At 38.9% G+C, this 24,796-nt stretch overlaps 1 protein-coding gene across 11 annotated transcripts in view; it reads right to left on the bottom strand.

Moving 5' to 3' along the window:
- The window catches only part of sash1a (SAM and SH3 domain containing 1a), a 297,141-nt gene that overhangs the window by 1,758 nt on the left and 270,587 nt on the right, over window positions 1–24,796 (bottom strand). For 7 of the 11 annotated variants that reach the window (XM_079639435.1, XM_079639436.1, XM_079639431.1 and 4 more), the window contains 12 exons: window positions 21,392–21,524; window positions 19,742–20,127; window positions 17,156–17,227; window positions 15,886–16,023; window positions 15,210–15,342; window positions 13,778–13,947; window positions 13,040–13,249; window positions 11,488–11,638; window positions 10,432–10,560; window positions 7,300–8,228; window positions 2,112–2,243; window positions 1–1,250 (listed from right to left, as the gene is read on the bottom strand). The exon at window positions 1–1,250 is cut by the window's left edge and continues 1,758 nt beyond it. In XM_079639435.1, coding sequence (XP_079495561.1) covers window positions 990–1,250; window positions 2,112–2,243; window positions 7,300–8,228; window positions 10,432–10,560; window positions 11,488–11,638; window positions 13,040–13,249; window positions 13,778–13,947; window positions 15,210–15,342; window positions 15,886–16,023; window positions 17,156–17,227; window positions 19,742–20,127; window positions 21,392–21,524 — 2,844 coding nt within the window. In that variant the 3' untranslated portion in view covers window positions 1–989. The remainder of the gene's footprint in view (window positions 1,251–2,111; window positions 2,244–7,299; window positions 8,229–10,431; window positions 10,561–11,487; window positions 11,639–13,039; window positions 13,250–13,777; window positions 13,948–15,209; window positions 15,343–15,885; window positions 16,024–17,155; window positions 17,228–19,741; window positions 20,128–21,391; window positions 21,525–24,796) is intronic. The other 4 variants (XM_079639434.1, XM_079639440.1, XM_079639438.1 and 1 more) reach the window with 1 other exon arrangement.

Genomic DNA, 24,796 nt, shown 5'->3' on the forward strand with positions numbered 1-24,796 from the left:
AGACTGTGTGCTTTCAAGAGCGTGAGGCTTTTTTTAAAAGATTCAAAATGTCTTCAACACCCCAGTCAAAGTGCAAGGCAATCCGGGGCATGAGAACAATACAAATAAACACCTGTACACGTTTCACTCCAGCAAGAATATGACAGCTGTGTGATGCATCAGAGATGAGTATGATGATGAGAGGTAAACAATAAGCATGAGTATAATTTTCAAGATAACAGGCGACATAAATCGATACAGTAATAAACTTTGATATGCCGCAACAGTGATGCATATTGTGTGAATATTGTGTGTTAGAAGACTGGGAAGATTAAATGTGCACTAAATATAAAGTATTATATTAAGCGTAATACAAGGAGTGATGCTAACATGTAACCACGAAGAAAGAAACAAATGCAACAATTTGTACAAACACAGTACATACTTGCTAAAACCGTGACCAACTATTGGCCTGAAATCAAAATGTGCATCGCTCTGAATATCCCCATATGGCAACATCATGCTTTTGGGAAGTTTAGAAACACCCTTTACTTGACCCATCTGTTCATATGCTGTATGCTTTGAGAGATAAAGTAATATTATATGAAGAAAAACCTGCATGAAATGACATTGCTTTGGCCAGGTGACACACTCTTGATATTAATAAGCACTTTTTTCCTTTTTTTCTAAATAAATCTCACGCTTCCCGAAAAAGGGTTTCAAAACAGTCTTTAAATTCATACAAAAGCAAACATTTTCAGAAAAAAGTGTGCTTTCTTTCGACAGGCAGGCCCAAATTATGTGTTTCTATGGAAACATCTGTTGACAGGCCCACAATAACAGTCCTAGGAAGCCAGATCAGTCATTTCTGTTTCTGTAAATGCCAAAAGGCTTGAGATTATAAGACGAAAGAATTAGGGGGAAATTCGGCAGCTGTTGTCCAGGTCTGTCCCTTCACCTGGCAGAAGAGTTTGATCCTTTAATCTAGTTCATAAAAGCTCATGTTAGTATTACGACTGTCCTGAGCTGCCGGCTTTGACTAGTTGGGCTTCACTGAGAAGCATGCGTATGTGACGGTCCTCCTTCAAGCCAGCTTCCCTCGCTCGTGTCTCGTTTAAGGATGACACACGACCCAGCGTGTCAAAGCCTGCAGCCAATAGAGAGCCAGAATACATGGGCATTCCGATCGACACGAGCCAATCAGACACAGAGCTCAGATGAACAGGAGACGCTGGCTTCCGACACATGTCAGTCAAACCTCCCGAGGGAATCTGCGGCGATGGAGAAAACACAAAGACCAGATTGTCAGAGCTAATCGGTGTTCAGGGAAACACATTACAAGTAACTTGAGATTACTTTTTCAAGTAACTAGTAAAGTAACACATTACTTTTAAAATTTACAACAAAATATCTGAGTTAATTTTTGTTTTCCCATTTATTGACTGACAGCTCTCCTGTCCTCATGTTGAGAGGCGTTGTGTGTGTGTGTGTGTGTGTGTGTGTGTGTGTGTGTGAACATGATGTTTATTGTAGTTCTAGAGTAAATGTGAGCATTTACTCATCTCACTTGCACAAAAAAATATTCAATATTCCTCAAAATGAATAAAATCAATGAAATGCAGAATCATAATACTATGCAAAACTCCAATAACTGAATATGTTAAATAGAACATACATTTTTATGCATTTAATCTCCCTTTATTGACCAATGTACTTGCTTCTGACCTTCGATGATTCAGTTAAATAAGCAAACATGACTATAGATAGATAGAAACTAAAGGTCTGCTTTCCTCTACTGTACACATGTCCTTCAGCCGGAGGATTATTATTTCACTTTTGGTGTGAACGGGTCTTTACATTTGCACAAAAATAGAACTTTTGTGTTATAAAAAGACAAGCCCAGCCCAGGTGGGAAAAAAAAGTAACGCAAAAGTAACGTAACGCATTACTTTTCTAAAAAAGTAACTAATTAATGCAATTAGTTACTTTTTAATGGAGTAACGCAATATTGTAATGCATTACTTTTAAAAGTAACTTTCCCCAACACTGGTGCTAATGTTGTCGAGTAAATAAGAGTATCATCTAATTTGACTCGCATGAATGTGCTAAATAAGTCTGCGGAAGTAACTCACAGCCATGCGGTGCTCCTTACGGAGATGTTTAACTCTGATCTGATCCAGACTGGACGCCACGTCCTTCACCGGCTGCTGGAAGTCCTCCGAGTACCTCTGCACTAAGAGCTGAGGAATCCCACACCGGCCGTGCTGAGAAACACAGAGAGAGGGGAACATTAGCCAGCAGAACAAGATCTAGCGGAGTTAGTTTTTACATTTTACTTGTTTTTTACAGAGCCACGCTTGAAAGTCTTATTCGTTATGGAACTATAGTCTGGTTTGGAAATTTGTCTGTTCAATTGAAAAACAAATTGGCACATATCCACAAAACAGCCATGGAAATCATAGGAATAAAACAATATGAACCCATACAGACTCTATCTGAAGAAGAGGCAATGATGAGAAAAGAAACGAGTATTAGTATTGACTTTGAACATCCTCTTTTTAGCGAATACCAGCCGTTGCCATCGGGATAGAGATTGAGAATGCCAATTTGTAAAAAATAATAGACTGAAGCTTTCATTTGTTCCGGTCTCGATAAAATAGCTGAATATCCCATACGGAAATGTACTATATGACATATATGTCCCTATATCGCTAGTAACGCCGTCATATATGCTAAATATAAGACAATATATTGCTATCACATATATACATATCTCTACATATATGTTGATATATGTTTTTAACATATATAAATTTTCCATATTAAATGAGTATATTGACATATATTAATATGATGTATATGATTATTATTTATATAATGTATGTTTTGACCATATATGTCACCGATACGTTTCATTTATATATGCCAAACTATTTACTATTTAACTATTTATTTCAAGTCTACAGATCAAGTCTATATATCCACATTTCATTTCAATTTCTATCTCATTTTTGAATCTTTTATAAATAAAATGTATTAGTTATTATTATTTTACCTCTTCTTGACCAGCTCATAAAAACAAAACAAATACTACACAAATTCTATTTGAAAACTGATAATTATATATGTGACATGTATATAAAAAAATACTATTATACATACATAAAATATATGGGCTGGTTTTATATGTCAATTGTTCCATTTTCTAATAGGTTTTATATATGGGCATATATTTAATATATGTATATTTCATATGTGTACATAAATTACATTTCCGTATGGGATGACCCTAGAAGTAGCACTTTACATATCTTGTATTTTATTTTTTTATACATTGTTGTGCTGTGTATATATTGTTGTGTTGTGTAATATTGTAATATTCGGGGACAAATAAAGTTTATCCTTATCCTTAGTTCGCCACCTCGGTCAAACGACTGGAAATCATCTCTAGAAACTTTACAACCTCTAAGAGACACAAGTCCTTCAAAATATACAAAATATGAGGATATTTTCTACATACAAAATATTTTCTTTGCCAACGCTGCATTGAGTCAAGCTAAGCTGTGATTAGCGCTCAGCTAATGTGAGCGGAGCAACATTCGTCTCAGGCTGTGGACTCTGAATAACAACAGAAATTATCAGATCATAAAGTTCACTTCATGTGGCTTTTTAATTTATTTTACGGGTGGTAGAGACCGAGCATACTTGGAAATGGAAGTTGACTCACAAACAAGCAAACTTTATGAGGCAATTATAGCATTACAAGGAGAGCGAGACTAAATTGTTTGTTTAATGTGAGATTCAGCGCTTTTAAGCGAACATCACCCTGTGTGGCGCTACAGATCCAGCTTAAGGATTAGTTCACTTTAAAAAAAGCTTTTGCTGAGAATTTACTCACCCCGATGTCATCCAAGATGTCCATGTCTTTCTTTCTTCAGTGGAAAAGAAATGAAGGTTTTTGATGAAAACATTTCTCCATATAATGGACGTCAATGGGCCCCAAACGGTTCAATGGGCCCCAAAGTGTCAGCGCCGCTTCAACGGGCTTTAAACGACACCAGACGATGAATACGGGTCTTATCTAGCGAAACCATCGTCATTTCAAAAATAAATAAAAAAGTTTAAGTTTTATAAGCACAAGCGCTCGCCTTGCTCTGTTCTGTGATGCGCGTTCGTGACGTCACGTAATACGCAGTTACGCTGAAAAGGTCACGCTTGACGAGTCAGTGTTTACAGATGTGCGGAAGGAGGACCATACACACATATTCAAATGTCTTTGTGTCAGTTTATCATTTAAAATGCCCATCTCGTGTGCGTATCCTGGTGTTGGAATATTAAAAAGCCTAAAAGAAAATTTTCGTCAGGAAAGAATTTTTTTTCTTTTCATAGAAGCGTGACCTTTTCAACGTAACTGCGTATTACGTGACGTCACGAACGCGCATCACAGAACCGAGCAAGGCGAGCATTTGTGCTTATAAAACTTAAACTTTTTTATTTATTTGTGAAATGACGATGGTTTCGCTAGATAAGACCCGTATTCATCGTCTGGTGTCGTTTAAAGCCCGTTGAAGCGGCGCTGACACTGTCATCTGGACCTGGAACCGTTTGGGGCCCATTGACGTCCATTATATGGAGAAATGTGTTCATCAAAAACCTTCATTTCTTTTCGACTGAAGAAAGAAAGACATGGACATCTTGGATGACATCGGGGTGAGTAAATTATCAGCAAAAGTTTTTTTTAAAGTGAACTAATGCTTTAATCCTTCTCAGGACGTCTTTGTTAGCATGCCAAATGACCATCTTGCTTCTCTAAAATTAACAGTGTGGCTTTATAATATTGCAAACCAATCAGTGTTTTAATTCTAGTCAATCTCAATAATGGAAATATTCTTTGTGAACTAATCAACAATCCAATGTTTTGATAGCACACGAAAGCCAGAGTGTTAACGCTCCTCCGGGAAATCAAACGATGAACAGCAAACAAGCTGCGAGAGGAGAATGTATATACTTTATATTACACACTTCAGCTTTAACGTATAAGCATCTTGTTAACTGAGGGATTCATTTTAAATCTACTCAAAGATATTCAAACTATTTCTTGTGCCCGATATGGGATACATCCGATAGGCTGTGGGTCCAGGCATAATTGGATTGGATGCCAATAAAAAGCACTAAAACTCCAGGCAGTCTGCGGTCTGAAACCTCAAGCTAATCCAGTGTTTTTATTTTAGAAAGGGGACATTTTTCACCTCTTATTCACCTTTCTGTTCGTGATAACCTGCAGTGGACACCAAGGACACAAGAATATGTCCCTGATTTGAGATGTTCTATGAATACTAAACTCCCTGCTTATAAATTACACAAAAAGCTAGTCTTCCAATCCTTCCACTGCTATTGCTGGCATGACTGAAAGGACTTTATTGGCATTACATATTTAAAACAGTAATATCCTATACTAAACCTAAACTAATCTTGACAAACTATATATTATTTGAAAGCTTACAATCTCTAGTTTGCATATTTGGTGACTGATTTTCAAAATACATTACAGAGGAGCCGTAATTGATCAATTTGCAACAAGAATATTGTCATACTCCTAAGGCGTGTTCAGACCTTTATTTTGAAATAGTGATGAACATGAAAAATCATGAAAGAATGGTAGAAACCTCAGTTTGTTTTCATGCCAAGAGTTCAAAAGATAGCATCCATTCAATTTTTTTAGAAAAAAAGGTCTGAAAATGTTTTAAATATAAAGAAAATAATAATAGATTCAGCATTAGTGATGTGTCAGCGAGCTATAATGCACATACGTGATCTTTCATGCATTTTTAGCAATTAAAAATAGCTAAAGAAAAAGAGGACAATTAATTGTACAGAGACCTATAGGTCCTATACGGATGTCTTGTATGAAAGTTAATGAGTGGAAATTAGTGTTTGGATTAGCACTGATTAAAAAGTATGCTTCTTTCCGTTTCTCTTGACACTGCAAAAGAACTTCCAGCAGTAAATGGAAGGAAAAAATAAACCGGCCATGACTTTCCAGGGACAGTGGCATGGTTAAGCCCCCAACTGATAATCATTGTGCTTCTGTTTAGACTGCTAAACTGCTATAGTGCCACCATTTCCTCCATATGACGCAGTTTATAAAAACTTGCGGTCATTTGAACATGAAGTCCATAAGCCGGGTTCCTCAAATCCCTATAGAGTTCTTCACGGTCTTGAAGAGTTTAGCGCCAAGCACAATCATAGACATCTGAGCAAGCCAATCAAGGTCTTCAGAGTTACTAGAAAATAACAGGTGTTCGTAAGCAATAAGGTACTCGAGGCAATGCTGTATCGTGAATAAGTCACGGCTGAAGGGCGTTGTTAGGCACGATGCGAAGCGGAGTAACCCCCTCTCATCGATATTGTTCATTGAAGCTATAGTAGATTATTGTGAGAGATCGAGTAAGCGAGTGTACCTGCATTTACAGTAGATATAGCATTTTCCTTCAGGTCAATCCTATATATTCATAATAAATCCGTTTGAATGTCCGCTGCGATATCTTGTCCTTTTAACAGTTAAGAGTTTTCCCGTGCCCATAGTCATCCGTCAGTTGCGTCTTCCTTCTCCGTGATACTTCTACGTTTACCACACAATACAACTATTAAAGCCGAAAAATATGTATCTACACAACTTTCATGAAGTAAAATCACTAAAAGCCTTCCTTCCGCTGGAAAAAATAGTCCCTGACATACATTATTTCACCAATAGATGGCGGCAAAGACTGTTTATGAGCGAGTCAGTCAGTAGAGAAGACTTTTACATTGAAAGGACTCAAACTTGTGATCACGGAGAAGGAAGACGCTGACAGATGACTATGGGCTCGGGGAAACCCCTTAACTGTTAAAAGGACAAGATATCGCAGCGGACATTCAAACGGATTTATTATGAATATATAAGACTGACCTGAAGGAAAATCCTATCTACTGTAAATGCAGGTACACTCGCTCACTCGATCTCTCACAATACTCTACTAAAGCTTCAATGAACAATATCGATGAGATCAAACATGTGTTTGCGTTGCTAAGAGCGGTTGCTAGGGGTGTTGTGTAGTGATACATAGAACCGTTGGGTGAAGCGGTCATAGCCGTGTTTTATCGTGAATAGAACACAGCTATTGACCAATCAGAATCAAGGATTGGAACTAACCGTTTGATAATTTGAGCTAAATTAGAGATATTCTTCTTTGCCTTCCAGGAAAGGATTTGAGGAACCCTGTCATACGGTGTCCCATTTGGCATTTTAAGATTTCGAAAAGTGAACACAGCATTACTTACTTTATCGGAGTATGGCTCTTCAGTGAGGTCAATCCCTTCCGAGCGCATCCTGTCGTCCAGCAGAGTCTCGAGGTCAACCATTTTGCCGTGAGAGATCTTCCTGCTGAGGGCGACTTTGGCACCGTGGATCTGACGACACGCGGATTCGGGCAGGTCAGACAGCCAGGCCGGACTCAGAGCAGCGGGAGGTTCACCCGGTGATACTGGAGAAGTCGCGGAGGGAGTAGTTGGGGTGTATATGGGTTTTGGGGGTAGGGTTGGGGTATTTGGCACCGAACCAGAAAGCACCAGTGGAGGGTGGCGCAGACCATTTGGCAGACGTTCTTTGGACTTTTTAGCAGGCACAGGAGGTGGGACAGGTGGCTTTTTAGCGTGAGTCCGTGGAGCCGGGCTAGTCGGGGCGGAGATAGGTTGACGGTTTGCAATCTGACCAGCAGGGAATTGACTGACCAGGCTGAGAGGAAGCTGTGTGGGAACCATAGGTCTCTGCAGCGAGCCGGTCTCTCTTCCAACACACCTCTGGCCCCGTTTTGATTCTACAGGATCTGTATATTTTTTATCCGCACCGCCACACTGATCCTTCCTCTGATCGAAGGCCTGCTCCCAGTGTATATCCCCCAGAGAATGAGAGCGCTTCCAAGACTCGGGGGTCTCCTGGGAGCCGTCCAACTCCTCACAGCTTCGGCTGACCGGTATGCGGGAGGTTTGCACTGCTTTGGAGGCCTTCTTGAGGCCGAGGCTTCGCAGGTTGAAGCTCTTCATGGGCCGGGGCAGAAAGGTCTTCGGGAACTTGCGTTCCTTCTTGGCCTGCTGCTGAAGGGCTTCGGTGGAGTGAGTCATGGGAAGAGTGGGATAGTCTGTAGACTTTACACCCCCACAATCAAATCCAGACGAACCGCGGCTGTGGTGCGACGACTTGCGGCTCTTACCTGAAACAGAGATTCGTGCTTTCACATAAATTAAGTAAAATCACATACAATTTCTCAAAGGCTTCAGAAGGTACCTCATGGGGAGGCAAGAATAACCCTGAAGTCATAAAAATGATGAAAAGGAAGAGATAGTATTGTAGCAATTTGTTGTGTGTGAGTATAGCTCTTCCACTTTTTCATTGATGCATCAGCCAAACCAATAATGCACACTATTATTGGTTTGGTTCATGCATTAATGAGTATTATCATAATTAAAACCAAACTACTACAATCTGAAATGTATGCTGTCAGAAAATAAAATGCAAAAAATTGCACCAAGGTATCTTATCTACCCCTAAAGGATGGCTATTATTAATATAAGCAAATAGTGGTACTAAAATGCACACTTTAGGAGTTCATCAGGTACACGTGTACTTTTAAGGGTACGGCACCAGTTAAAGGGTTCAATTTTTGAATTTTGTTAACATAAAAGTCACTCAATTAAAGTTAAATTGACTTGACATGTTGTTCCAAAACTGTATAACTTACGTGAAACATTAAATTAAATATTTTTTTTAATGTCTCACTGTTTTAGTCTTAGAGCAAAGAGGGTGAGTAAATTATGACATTTTCATTATTTGGCGAACTACCCTTTTAACATGCAAGAAGAACAGAACAAGTATATCTATAACAGAAGTAAAGGTATGAGAAAGTACAAATGTAAACTAAACAGGTTAGTGCTAACATTGTTTAGCCGGTACCCAGAGGCTTAACTCAATTCACAGTTCAGTGTTTAGTGATTCTGTAAGGCTTGGTTTGAAGTTAAAGATTAGGGGAGTGTTAAATGTGAGTGGTAAGACATTAAGTGATACAAAAAACACTAATTCAGATTCTTTTCTGTCAATTTTCCACATCAAGAATACTTGCTGAGTAATGAGTTAGTGACAGTCAAGCTATTTAAGATTCCCAGAGGCACAACACTTTGTATATTAAAATAATAATATATAATAAATAAAATTATAAATGAGCATTTATATACAGGGACCTTAGAGATAAATGTAAAAAAACAAAAACAAACAAATGATGTGATTGAGAATGGTTGAGAAATGATGCAAAGAATCTGGAAATGAGAGAATTTTTTTTCTTCCCCTGGGCCATTAGTCATACTTTAACAGAACCAATGACTCAAAAAACTGAAGGTGACAAAGCAGCACATGCTCCAATATTGAATATAATAAGCTCTACTGCTAAGAAATAAATGGAAAAGATAATGTCAGGAGGTGAAAAGATGAAAAAAAGCAAGCAGACCAGAACGCTAGAGATCAAAGAATGGATTTATTTTCCACATTGGCAAATTGCACATATTTTCTGATCCGTTCTAAACACTAGACTTGGCTCCACACACACACACACACACGCAGACTCATACACTTGACATACACAACAGGAGGAGGGATCAGTCAGTGTTTTTAGGTGCCAGTAGAAGGTTAAAAAGGCAATAGAAGAGTGAGACCCTTAAACACTGAATTTCTTTGGAAATACAGAATGAGAAACGGTCCTCTCACGTACATAAAATCCTCTAAAAATAGACTTAGTAGGTTAGCACCAACTTTTACACAATCTACATAAAATAACAGCTTCCATCCATATGCAGCCACAATATTTTGCATTTATAAAGTCTTTTCTTTTTTTTTAGGCACATAAGAACTTGTGCAATATGACCACACCAAACACCACACACACACATGGAGTGATATTTCTTGAAATGGCAAAGAGATGTTTAATAGAGTTTGAAATGAGTCTGAGTTGGTTCTGGCGTGGAGAACATGCTCAAGAAGTCCTGCGGCGAGCACAAGCCTCGTGTGAGTTTCTGTCGGCCTCTCTTTAGATTTCTCGGACGCGGCGGATGTATCGTGATTAGTTAGCGATGGCAAGAGCTGCTTTTGGAAATGTTGATTTCTAACAGAATGGAAGCAAGCGATAGCAGAAGTCTGTGTAGGCTGGATAAGAGTTAAAAGAAAGGGATGATGATAGAGCGCCTCTGGAAAAGAGCAGCAGAAAGAGAACAGGACAGACAGACAGGCTTGGGTTAAATCCAGATGTGATGACAGGTTCTCATTGGCTGTTAGGACACGGAGTCATGGCAGAGGCGAGAGGATGATCATGGCTTTGCTACACATGGTGATGCGGTCGGTATGGAGATGCTAGACAAGCGCCTGGTTACCATTCTCTAGGTTTTCGTTGCTTTCGTAGCAGCCAGAGTCCCGCGGGGAGTCCGCCATGAGGCCGCGTCCCTCACAGAGCAGTTTCTCCTGAGAGCCAGAGAGGGCGCTGCGCTCCGGATCACTGCTGCCTAGAGCACACACACACAAAGTTAGGAAATGCATACACTTACTTTTTTTTAAATAAACAAGAGAAAAAGTGGATGGTCCAGTCATCTGATTAACCCCTTATCAACCCCCCCTTTTTTTTAATAGACATGAAAATGCACATTCCGAACTTGAATGGTTGTAATTCAGGAACGCTTTGGAATATATATGTAAGATTGGTCTTGTTTTAAAGAAGGCGGCAGATTTTTGTAGAAGTGAAAAAAAATGAAGAAAGTTAAACAGAAAAAAAGTTATAGAAGTTTGAGTTTATGAAAATGTACAACGTTAAAAATTAAATTATTCATATTTTATATAAAACATATATTTTCAAAACCTGGTGGACTCTAAAACCGCAAAAAAAGAGAGTGCGTGTGTGTGTGTGTGAGAGAGAGAGAGAGAGAGAGAGAGAGAGAGAGAGAGAGAGAGTGTGTGTGTGTGTGTGTGTGTGTGAGTGTAAGAGTGTGTGTATGTGTGAGTGTAAGAGTGTGTGTGTGAGAGAGTGTGTGTGTGTGAGTGTGCGAGTATGCGTATGCATGTGTGTGTGTGTGGGTATGTGCTTATGCGTGTGCGCGTATGCGTGTGTGTGTCTGTGTGTGTGCGCGTATGCATGTGTGCGTATGCGTGTGTGTGTGCGTATGCATATGCGTGTTTGCGTATGCGTGTGTGCGTATGCGTGTGTGCGTATGCGTGTGTGCGTATGCGTGTGTGCGTATGCGTGTGTGCGTATGCGTGTGTGCGTATGCGTGTGTGTGTATGCGTGCGTGTGTGTGTGTGTGTATGCGTGTGTGCGTATGCGTGTGTGCGTATGCGTGTGTGCGTATGCGTGTGTGCAAGCGTGTGTGAGTGTGTGTGTGTGTGTGTGCGTGTGTGCGTATGCGTGTGCGTATGCGTGTGTGTGTGTGTGTACTCACTGTCATAATCCTGCAGTAGCTCTACAGCGGTCATCAGTACGGCGCGATGTTGAGGGTCTTTAATGTTGAGCTCATCTAGATCTTCTTCCTCCAGTAACTTAAACGTGTCCAGGTCTTCATAGCCATTAAATAGGAACGTGGGCATGTGCTCCTAAAATACACACACACACACATACACAGATTACACACCCTGTAGAGAAGTAGCACTATGTAGGACCCCTCCAGCTAAAAATACCCCACTCCACCCTAGCGGTTCAACTATTTATGTGTGGGAATGTTTCCAGCTCTATTGTGACAGCCAACTATCATCATTATAGTCCATAACACACTGAGAACAACACAATGAGGCTTTAAATGTGTCCTGGTGTCTATTGTGTGTGGCCGTAAGGTCCGTAATGTGATGTTATTGAGAGATGTAATAATGCTTGTGGGAGGTCTGAAGGGTGTGTATGTCTCTGTGTTTAAATACACTTTTTAAATGGCAGGGAAATGACCTGATCCCACATTCTCATAGTTACACCAACAACATCCACGTTATTATTTTCTCATCTCTCCCCACACACTCATATTTATGTTAGAGGATTATAGATATGCCAGTCAAAATTTAAAGATGTAGAGCAACTATCAATTATTTTAATAATCGATTATTCTGTCGATACTTTTTTCGGTTAGACGATTATTTTAATAATTGATTAATCTGTCGATTGTTTTCCCGCTTAATCGATTGTTTTGATAATCGATTAATCTATCGATTATTTTTCGTCTAGTTGATTATTTTAATATTGATTAATCTGTCGCGCGTTTTTTATTTAAACGATTATTTTAATGATCGATTAATCTGCTGATTGTTTTTCCTCTTAATCGATTATTTTAATAATCGATTAATCTGTCGATTGTTTTCCCGCTTAATCGATTATTTTAATAATCGATTAATCTGCCGATTATTTTCCGGTTCATCGATTATTTTAATAATCGATTAATCTGTCAATTTGTTTTATTAATCGGATAAAAATACAATAAAAAATAATATATTTTTTTATATATTAATTATATTTTTTATATATTATATATTAATTAAATTTTTTATATATATATATATATATATATATATATATATTGTTGTCCATTTATCAAACTTCCTTGCCTCTTATATAGTAATTATATATTACTATGTACCAATTTACAAATGCTCGGACACACTCGGTCTCTGCGCGCACTGTCGCTCGCACACAGACACACTCAGGCGCAGACACACTCGGTCTCTCTCGCGCGCAGACACACTCGTTCTCTCTCGCACGCAGACACACTCAGGCGCAGACACACTCGGTCTCTCTCGCGCAGACACACTCGGTCTCTGCGCGCACTGTCGCTCGAGTCGCACCAGTCCGGCGCCTCATAGCTCTGCTCCACGCTCAACTAAAAAAATGTTATATACTCAAACATCTCCGCGTCGCGCGACACAATGAATCGATAATGAAATTCGTTGCCAACTATTTTAATAATCGATTTTTATCGATTCGTTGTAGCAGCCCTAGTGTGGTCTTTTTCTCACCTTCATGTTGATTCTCTCCAGTAGCTCCTCAACAGAGCTGGGTTTGGGCGGCCGGCCCTTCCTCCTCCTCCGGACCGCTCGCTTGGGCTTCTCCACTTCTTCAGCCAGCACATCCACATAGATGAACTTAAACGTGCCCACCTTGTTATTGAGCAGACCCATCCAGGTGCCCATGGGTGGCTTACTGATGATATCAATCACGTCTCCTCTCTTAACAGAAAAACAGAGAAATCGAGTGAGCTCCAATAAATAAAAGTAGAAAAAAAAGCACTAAAAGAAAAATACTAAAATAATTAAGCCTGAAACTAAAAACAAATTTCCAAAATGAAATAAAAATAACCATAGTAGTTTTAATGTCTCGTATCACCCTAAAGCATCTTACTACTCATATAATTAAAATGATTTAAACTCATATCAATATTTATTTATTTACTAAGTAGCCATTTAGTATTTTATATAGTATAGTACTTTTAATGTTTTTTAGCTCTATACGTTTATTAGTTGTTATGCATGTTGTTTGTTTGTGTTTTTTTGTATGTCTGGGACTACGGATGGAAATTAGCATTGTGCTAAATCCAGCGTATTTACGTCAATTTCGATTGTACGTTCATTAATATGCACTGTCCCATCTAAATAAAAATATATAATAAGTTGGACCATTTCATGTCTAATCACGGTGTTTTGTAAAGGTCTAAAACATAATTTTAAAATAATGAGTATCCTGTGTGTGTTCAGTACCTTGAGCTTGAGTGAGTCTGTATCATACGGACTCGGTGTGAAGTCAGTGTGAACTCTTGCTCTGCCGCAGAACGGGCCTCTGTACGGCGGCTCTTCGTCATCACCATCCTCACTCCTCACACTCTCTCTGTTGCTGGCGGATGAGTCTGTGGTGCTCACGGTCTGTCCACCTTAAGAGGACCAATGCAAGCATCAGTCAGACCACTGCATGATTTGAGGTATCATTCATGTCAGTAGCACAAATTAAAAGTTGCAATGAAATAGACAGATTATCGAAAAGAGGACAAATGTAGGCAGGGACTTGGTTCTGTCCATCGGTTGTGAACTGGACAGAGGCAGATCAGAATGCAGTCGATTGGTGGGACTAAATGATTGGAGAAATCCGACACCAGAGAGAAGTCTATAGTTTTCACCAGAACATCGAGTTACGACATTTTGATTAAAAATTACGCCGCCAAATTACACTTATAAATTAGCGTAAAAGAAAGTATGAGCAAAAGTAGGGCTGCACGATAATGGTTAAACTGATAATCACGATTTTTCTCATTTGAGGAATTACAGAGAAAGAGAAGAGACTTGTATAGGCTATAAATTGCATAGCTATCAAAAGTGGTAATGTAACGGCCGTGTAACGACAAGTCAATAACAAATGCATGTTTTTGATGAGCGCTTTGTGATGTGTCTTTACATTCGATCTTCGATCTGTCACAAGCGACAATACGGTTGAAAATTAGACAAACTCCAGAACCAGATCGCTCAGCAAATTCATAATGCAAAGAACGATAGCCTACTTGTTGATAGACACTGAAAACTGCCAGTGGCTGTCATTTTCAACTTCACATCAGGAAAACTGGTAAAACCTTAAACTTCAGAAGATAGAACTCATTATTTCCAATAATTCCAAATCATTGTTAATTTAATTCTGCAAGCATAATCCCAAACAATAAGGTGGATTTTTCCCAAATAAATCGCTGAAGGTTTGATTGGCAGATTTAGTCACACAAACAGCACAAGTGGTTTGGGAAGTAACAGACAATTTCACATTTCTCAGAATATCGCTAAACTCCAGCGCATGTTTGTTCAGATCATCAGTGCTTTTTTCTCAGTGTAGAGCGAGCGTGCGCAGGGTTGCCAGATTACACAGATTAAGTAAAACACCAGGCAGAACATGTAAGAGAAAAGCTCTTTTTGGGGGATTTGAGCAATTTACATCTGGCAACCGCAAACATCAACGCTAGTGTTGACTTGACGCAAATGTCCACAACAAAAAAAGGCGTTTTCAGGATAAATAATGAGTAGGCAAATATCGCGACGATTATTTAAAATTAAATCGAGAGAGGCAGATATCGTTATCACGATTAAAATCCGATTAATCGTGCAGCCCTAAGCAATAGTGATGCTTGCCTTAGCAAATAACAAAAAGCACACTTACTCATGGAGCTCTGTCCACTGAGCGAGCTGCGGAGACTCTCCACGGACCCTCCGGCCTTGAGTTTGGGCTTCTCTAGAGAGTCTGTGTCTGGCTGAGGAGACTGAGGACAACTGGGTGTCCCATCTGTACTGGACTATACAGAGAGAAATTAAAGTGTATCATTATTTATGAAAGCAGATCATGGACATAATATAAAGCTCACAAAATACACATTTGCTGCACTGCTGTAAGATCATTCTTTAGTGCAACAGCAATTCCTCTACGTCACCACTAGGTGGGACTACAACATAATATATGATCACCGGTAGCAAGATATGAAGAACAAATGTGCTGTGTAGACATGAAAATCTCCCATGAAATGAGCTCAACAATGACTAACACACAGATCTAGAATAAACATGCTAAAACTGAGATGAAACGAGTCATGTGAACACTTTGCCCATGTGAATACAGACAGTGAGTGTGTACTCAACACTGACCGGGAGTTAGTGTGTATTAAATTGGATGAGCTTGTATCAGGCTCCAGGCTACATAAAGGGATGTTTGACCCTAGTTTGCAACAGAAAGTGGGGCACACATGTGCTACTTCCCCTGGAGTAAAGACAGGGTCTCATGTCTGAACAAGCCTGCTCTTTAGCACATAACTCCGCACGGTCAAAGCAAGCGGTGTGTGTACCTGTTCAGAGAGAGACCCGGCGTATTTCTTGGACATGCGTTTCCTCATAGTCTCTTTGACAGACTTGACTTTCTTCCCTAGAGAGATGCGGGATGTGGTGGGAGATTTCACAGCATCCCTGTATAAAGCCTCCTGCTCCTTATGAGAGAGAGAGAGAGAGAGAGAGAGAGAGAGAGAGAGAGAGAGAGAGAGAGAGAGATTATAAGCACACTGAAAGCCAGCTGATCAACACAACTGAATCACAAACAACGCAGCTGCATATAAGAGTGGAGACCATGAAGAAGAGAAAGGAAAAGTATGTGTAGGGCTGTCCGTTAAATGCGTTATTAATGGCGTTAACGCAAACCCATTATAACGGCGTAAAAATGTTATCGCGAGATTAACGACTAGCCATTTTTTTTCACATGCTTTTGCAACAACGAGTAACGTTATTAAAACTACAACACCACACCGGATCTAGCTAGACCAGACACAAAACAACAGGCGCGCCGCACACACTGGTTTGGGACGAGAAGCGCAGCGCCGAGCCGCGTCTAGCACAACTCGTATCGCACATCGGACGCGCACTTTCTCAGTTTATGGCCAGCAATAAAAACGCAGAATGGCGCCGCCGGTGTGTGTACACTCATAGACAATAATGTGTTCGAATTTTAAATACGAGGCGCTGCGCTTCTCGTCCGGTGTGCGACCCCTTTAACGTTACGTTTTGAGTGGATGAATGATGAGCGCGAGACGACGAAATGGAGGCCAATAAGATTCTGAATGTAAAGTTTACTTTTAAAAAGTTGCCAAATGGTTCAATTGACAAGACCAAAGTGATCTGTGTGTGTGTCGTTGTGAACTGAGCTATCATCGTCCAGTCTAAACACCACTTGATGGTCAAGCACACACACACACACACACACACCGCTGATGCGTTTCTACGTCCACTCGTCAACATCAGTAACGTCACCTCGTCAGTATTTCTTTCACCCTTTTATTGATGGACAGAGTCACATTGTGTGAGAGATTATTTGCTCCAAGTGAGAATGTTAGTGTGAAATTGAACACAGTATATGTTGTTTTCAATAAAAAACATTTGCACAAAGCAACCGATCCACTTTTCCATGTTGATAAGAGCATTAAAATGAGAAAAAATTAATGGGACAAAAAGAAAATCAAGAGACATTTAGAATAGATAAAAATATGCAATTAATCGTGAGTTAACTATGACATTAATGTGATTAATCGCGATTAAATATTTTAATCGTTTGACAGCCCTAGTACTCACGCTAGGCTCGGTCGTGTTGACCACATGGAGAGAACGATTAGACAGGTCGAATCCTCCAAAGCTACACGTTCTCTGCAGAAAAAAGACAATCGCTGTAAATTCACAATCAAATGAATTCACAATCAAATGAATATATTTAGAGAGTCATTTAAAACGATTCACAAAGTCTCAATGATTCATGCTACTCTTTACAATGGAAACCACACATATTCAAATGACAAACTGCTAAAAGAAATAATTCATGACCTGATTGACTATTTAACTCCGAATAAAATCTTTCAGCAGTTGTTTAACATTATGTAAATGAACTGGTGCTTTCTTGTAAAACCTTGAATGAACTGAAAATTGATGCTGAAAAAATTATGAGAAATACAGCACAAATGTCAACTGACTTTACAGCAACATCTTACACTGCTTAACTCAAGCGATGCACTACGTTTAAATCAACTAGCTTTTTAAATTTCATTACATTTGGTTGAAATGTTCTAGAAAAGCAGCAGAAATCAGAAATATCCTGTTCAAAATAAATAAAGATCAAAAAGTATAGTATGAGAAGCTGTTTCATGTCCCATGGAATAACATCATGCACTTTAAAAAAAGAAAGAATAGCACATAATAAAAATTAAAATAAACAATCCATCAAATTTAGCATTCATGCCCAGGCTGAGAGAGGCGTTTCCAAGCCAAAATGGATGAAAAAGTTCACTGATGAAGATCACGGTCATGTTCACATTCACTATGAATGACGGCGAGCATCCGCAGACGGCAGACTCTACAAAGCTGCAGAAGGAATTCTATATTATTTATTTTTCTTCTTTTTCTAGCACTCTCCACTATCTCACAGGGACTGCGAGTCTCAATTATCTGATACACATGACTGACTACTAGAGAAATGAAAGGAGAGAAGCTCAGGGTGAGGAAAGAGAAAACTTTCAGTATTATCACACACTGTTTCTCTTCTATCCACCGTATTCCTGACGATCTCACTGCGTTCTGAATTATGGGTGACACTCCGGTTTGGGGAACTTCCATTCAAAAACGCTGAAACTAATCATTTCAAATCATAAGGTTGCCTTACAAATAAAGTCAGTTTGACTGGATGAGCTGTCAATTTCCCTTCATGATTAAATATTTTTATGCATCATGAGAATAACGTTATACTTGGTATTTTAACGTGACATGTTATAACATGGCGAGCTCTGTTCAGTCGCTGCTTTCTTTTCCTCGTGATCATTTTATTTTTTCCCTTTGCAATCCGCTGTAAACGTATGAAAAAGGACAACATAGACTGCGCATTTGTGTACTGTTCTCCCGAATTTAATTTACGATATATTCCATTAATAATTCACTGGAATGCGCGAATAATCTCTCTCGTTATTCTCATCAAATCCTCACGTCTCTTTCCAGGTTTGTTTTCACAGGTAAATGCAATTTAAAATCTGTCAAAATTACGGAAATCATTATGAAATAGTATCACGTAATGCTGACGTTAATGAACATTTTTGATTAAGGCAACATAAGTTACAGATATATTACAGTGATATTTAACCAAAGACTCGCGCTTTTGGGGTTATTTGGTCTGTTGAAAGTACCTTGTTGATGCTTTTACACTTTTAAATTTCCTTTTCATGTTCGATGTTTGAAGGGTGAGTAGATTAACGTAACCTCACTGTGACACTTTAACGCATTCATAAAGTGAGCCTTTCACTGATTGTTTACAGTTTAACGGAAGTTACACCCATAATTCATGCAAAGCATCATGGGGCGCAGGAATAATGTGGATACATTTCTCAGATTATGGAGTTTTCACTCAATACTACAGTAATGAAAACAGCTGACGTCTTACTGACAGTCTAAGGGATCTCTAACTTTAGTAATTTTGTATGCATTTTATGACAGCACAGTCTGTATTTCAGTATCATATTGAAATATAGCTCAAGTTCGTCTAAATTGTGCCCTACAGAAATTCTCTTTAGCAGCTTTGCAGCAGCCTGTTCCTCCAGTGCAGCAGGGGGCACTGTAGATCTGCTCTTCTGGCACACTCACAGACTTCTGCTGAATGCGTAAGAGCACACGCTTGGTGCAGCGATCCATGCTGGACGCCCACTTCCGGTTTGCGTCTCTTTCGTCCTCCAGGAGCCAACGCCTATCTGCTTTACTCAGCGTGACGGGCCTGACCAGCCCGGTCCAGTTCAAGTGGCCATACAGGCTGCGTTCCACCACGTACGTGATGTTGAGCTCGCTGACTGCAGTACGGCCCTTCAGACGCCTCGGTGGGAACAGCCAGCTGCCCACTACTCCGCTCCCACAGCTCTTCCCCTTCTCCCTGGCCAGCGGAAGCTCACGAGCGGGAGGGGAGGCGGGCAAGGTGGAGGACGACGCGATGGTTTTCTGAGCGTTGCAGGAACGTTGGTAGAGCAAGTGCTTGGTGGAGTACGCATAGTTTGGGTCAGGCTTATTGCGCTGCCACATGGAGACGGGCGGCCGCTTGCTGCTGTTAATGTCATCTAAAGACACCAAAAGGGGGTGTGGCTTCGGCCGGGGCCGAGTGAGGCCGTAAAAAGCGTAGACGCTGTCAGTACTTACCCCGTGAGATAGAGATAAGGCCTTCCGCATCTCTCCGTCCGTAGCTGAGCGGGAGACTTTAGCATTGTCCTCCAATTCAGAGAAAGAGGAGCCACTACCCCCCACTACACCCAGTCCGGACCCGGCGCTGCTCTTCCGTGGAGGGCGGATCAGGCCGTGAGGATGTGCGCCGGGGGTCTTCACTAACTTGTGAGCTGGTTTCCACGCATCAAGGCTGCTGGTGGAGGGCGACGTGTTTAAGCTGTCCGTGTCCCCGTCCAGAGAGAGCTGCTCTTGGGCAAGAGAGGACAAAGAGGAGTCTGTGCACTGGGCCGGCTTCTTGTGGATTTCTGCATACAGTGCGTTTATGTCATCGCATAAAGGAGCCGCATCGAGACTGAGCGAATCTGCAAGAGAAGGAAGATCAAAATAAAACTTCCATCAACTGAAATATAATGACTTTGAATACACTGAATGAGCTCTATCCTACAGCCGATATTACAATTCGGTAACACTTTACTTGAAGGGGTGTGCATAAGACTGACATTTCATAAATATGAAGGAGGTTTTATGCATGTTTATGACAACTGTCATTTGCTCAATTATGAAATTTTTAATGCAAATATGACATTGTCTGAGATGTCTTTGTTATGACAACTTGACATAAACCAATACATCATAACCTGTCAGTGTCATAACAACTTTACAATACCAAGACAACATAAATTGGCATAAAAGTGACATAGCAGATTAATTATCAATCTTAAGAAACCACTTAGCTTTATGGGTTAACATTACAGTAAACTGTCATGTGATTGGTTTTTACATTGGCTGTCATGAGGACATTATAACTGTCAGGAATATTTTTCTTGACCTAAACTACAGTGGTACAAATTGAATTTGTCATTAAAATGTCATTTTAATGACAAATTCAATCCATAAAGCCAAGTAGTTTCTTAAGTTTGATAATGAATCTTCTATGTCATGTTTATGACATATTTATGACAGGTTATGTTGTCTTGGTAATGTCAAGTTGTCATGACAAAGACACTGACAGGTTATGATGTATTGGTTTGTGTCAAGTTGTCATAACAAAGACATCTCAAACTATGTCATATTTGCATTAAAAATGTCATAATTGAGCGAATGACACTTAATGACAGTTGTCATAAACATGCATACAATTATGAAGGTGTCATGTCAGTCTTATGCACACCCCTTCAAGTAAAGTGTTACCTAAAAGTCTTTACTATTTTGTCTAAATACCGTTTGAGTTCTAGCTAAAAGTTTGAGGTTGGTAATATTTTTTTCAAATGTTTTTAAAGTCTTTCATTTACATATTTCTTTCAGGATTTTCAAATGAACAGCATTTAGTTGAAATAAAAAAAAAATGTATAACATTAAATGTCTTTACTCTCCTTTTTCGATCAATTTAATGTATCCTACCAGAATAAAAATATAAAATGTCTTAAAATGTAAATGTAAATAACTAAAAGCTAACATCAAATGTTTTAAATGCTGCCACTGAACTTTAGGCATCACAACAGTGTAATGTACACTATGAAACTATACATTGAGACTTGCTAAAAGAATCATTAAATTAAAACATTTCAAGAATATTCTCATAATAAACATGTTAATGCCAGATAAACGATGTTCTCTTCCGGCTACCTTGTGAGTCATGTCTTTTGCCGTCCTCCACTTTGATGAGTTTCTTGCGCACGCGTCGAGTCGAGTTGACCAGCTTGTGAAGCCTCTTGAATTTCACAGAGTCTTCCTGCTCATCATCCGACTGCTCCACAGACTAGAAAGGCAAAAGTCAGCTTCAATATTAAAATCACCCCCTAGAAACATGCATACACACAACATCTCTTCAATATAGACACACACAAAAAAAGAAAATGATGGTTTCAGTGGGTGTGAACAGATCATGACATGTTTAGGAGGATGGGCTCTTGGTGAAAACAATGCAGTATGGAGTTACGTGTTATGACATTGTGAGTCCAAGAAACACACACAAGTCCTGTTTTTGGACTTAACAGATGAGTATGAGTGAGCATTTGTGGTGGAATAAATAAATTTGATGTGAGATTAATATTTCAGATATGGACTAAACTGTTGAGATGATTTATGACCCCACCCCCAGCCTAATATATATATATATATATATATATATATATATATATATATATATATATATATACACAAATATAACATTAAAAAAGTAACATCTGACAGTTAACACAGTAGGGTAGGGCTGTAAACGATTAATCGCGATTAATTGAATCCAAAATAAAAGTTTGTGTTTACATAATATATGTGTGTGTATTGTGTATACTTATTTTGTATATATAAATACACACACATGCATGTATATATTTAAGAAAAATTTGTTATTTATATATACAATAGTTCTATTTATATATTATATAAATCATATAAAAATATATATGCAGTATATAAATGCAAATATTTTTCAAATATATACATGCATGTGTGTGTATTTATACAAAATAATTATACACAATACACACACATATATTATGTAAACACAAACTTTTATTTTGGATTCGATTAATCGCGATTAATCGTTTACAGGCCTACAGTAGGGCATAATTTATGATACCGAAACCTCTCATCCACAAAGACAAAGCCTCTTTAATCCTTTTTATCCAAGTTCCAGACAAACTCAAAATACATTTTGTTCTCTGCAAACGTACACCACATTTTGGGATGACATGGTATTATTTTGACTAACAGGATATAATCGATGATAACCACAGACAGTTTTTAAATAACCAGGAGAGATTGAGCTGTTTTGACCAAAACTAATGATTGGCAAATATATCCTAACAATCCACACACTTAAGTGCTCAACGGAGATGTTGAGGTTAAAAGTGATCTTTTACTGGAAACCTAAAGCTCACCCACATACACACAAAATCTCACTGGTTTACCACTGGCATTGAATAACTTTTCCTTATTATTCAAGGCCACCAGCCAAAAAGAAGAGTCGTCGATCGCGATGATGGACACGATATAGAGGATATTAGTAGGGCTGTAAACGATTAATCGCGATTAATCGAATCCAAAATAAAAGTTCGTGTTTACATAATATATATATGTGTGTATTGTGTATAATTATTTTGTATATATAAATACACACACATGCATGTATATATTTGAGAAATATTTGCATTTATATACTGCATATATATTTTTATATGATTTATATAATATATAAATAGAACTATTGTATATATAAATAACAAATTTTTCTTAAATATATACATGCATGTGTGTGTATTTATATATACAAAATAAGTATACACAATACACACACATATATTATGTAAACACAAACTTTTATTTTGGATTCGATTAATCGCGATTAATCGTTTACAGCCCTAGGATTTGGACAAACAAAAGCACGAATCAGAGCTCAGTGTATAACGTGATGCAAAACTACGATGTCTGCTGCTCAAATCCAGTCACCAGCAAGTTTACTAAACCATATTTCAAACCAGAGCAAAGGAGAAAATAATGTGTCCAGTGTTCCTACCAGCCGTAGTTTCCTCTAGGACAGATGTTCGCAACAGCATCTCACACAGAGATGAATACACACTGTAAACTGTTTTTTTGAAGAAAACTCTGAGGCAGGGCTAAAAGGCGTCCGGAAACACTGCGAGGTCTCCCACATGACCCCTGAACATCCTTAATGGTCTTCCGAGGAGAGAAGGAATGTGGGCCAGAGAGAAGAAAGGCTGGCCTGGTTGCAGTCGAGTCATATAGAGATACAGAGCATCCTCTGTGATATCGGATGCTGGCACTGATCCCACATCAGCTTCACTCTGGCGGCGCTGTGATGGGTCACTATATTGAGTGCAGTTGACACTGATCTCATGACAGGGGAACCCTGCAGACACACAGTGAGCTCTGGGTGTTCAGATTAGTGTTAAACTGAGCTCAGATCAGCGGGATGCCCCGAGAGAGAGAGAGAGATGTGCCCATCGGTTTAACCGTTAGCTGACTGGAGCTGACCTATTTCCGTTTATAAATAGGAGATCATCCACCCAGAGGCCGAGATTCCTGCAGAGATCCACTTTCCCATTCAGGCGCTGAGATTCAATTTGCACATGCTTATGTGTGCGGATGACAGACAGGAGGAAATGTGTGTGTGTGTGCGTGTGTGTGTGTGTGTTTCAGAGATACAGGGTCTTTTCATGAATAAGACTTTCTTACCTCATTCCCTTTCCCTTTGCAATCACGAGTAAACGGTACAGTGGGAGAATCTCAAGAATAAACGTCATCATATTTCACCCGGATAAAATAATAATACATTACTTTTGCAGAAAGAAAATTAAACCTTTTTAGGACCATTCAGAATTTTTTTGCAAGACATTATTTGAAATCACAATTAATATTATACTTTGTTATTATAAATAGTGTTAAATATTATACTATTATGCGTGTTTGTGGATATATACACTACACAGACAGACATACAAAGATTTATCTATCATTTGAAGAGTTTAACCCCTTATCAAGCGACCCCCATTTTCTTTAATAAACATGAAAATGCACATTCCGAACTTAAAAGGTTGTAATTCAGGAACGCTTTGGAATATAGATGTAAGATTGGTCTTGTTTTTAAGAAGACATTTGGCAGATTTTTTGTAGAAGTGAAATAAATTAAGAAAGTTAAACAGAAAAAAAAGTTATAGAAGTTTGAGTTTATGAAAATGTACAACGTTACAAATTTTATTATTCATATTTTATATCAAATATATATTTTCAAAACCTGGTGGACTCTAAAACTGCAAAAAAAAAAAATCAAAGCCAAATATCTGAACAAGTTGTGTTTCAAATGTTAGGTTGATATCTCAAAAAAATGAGCGTTCAGTGAGATTTAGTTTGGGCGCAGTACCACACTTCTCCACTAGTGGACATTACTGCCCATATAAGGGCGCCTCCATTTCCATATGTTGTTTGAGTGATCTGACCCATTATTTTTACAATTTTCATACAATTTATGAAGTAGACATCCTATTCAGAAGTAGTGTTGGAAGTTTGGCA

This window comes from Phoxinus phoxinus, assembly GCF_949152265.1.
Source record: "Phoxinus phoxinus genome assembly, chromosome: 16".
NCBI classification, from domain to species: domain Eukaryota; kingdom Metazoa; phylum Chordata; class Actinopteri; order Cypriniformes; family Leuciscidae; genus Phoxinus; species Phoxinus phoxinus.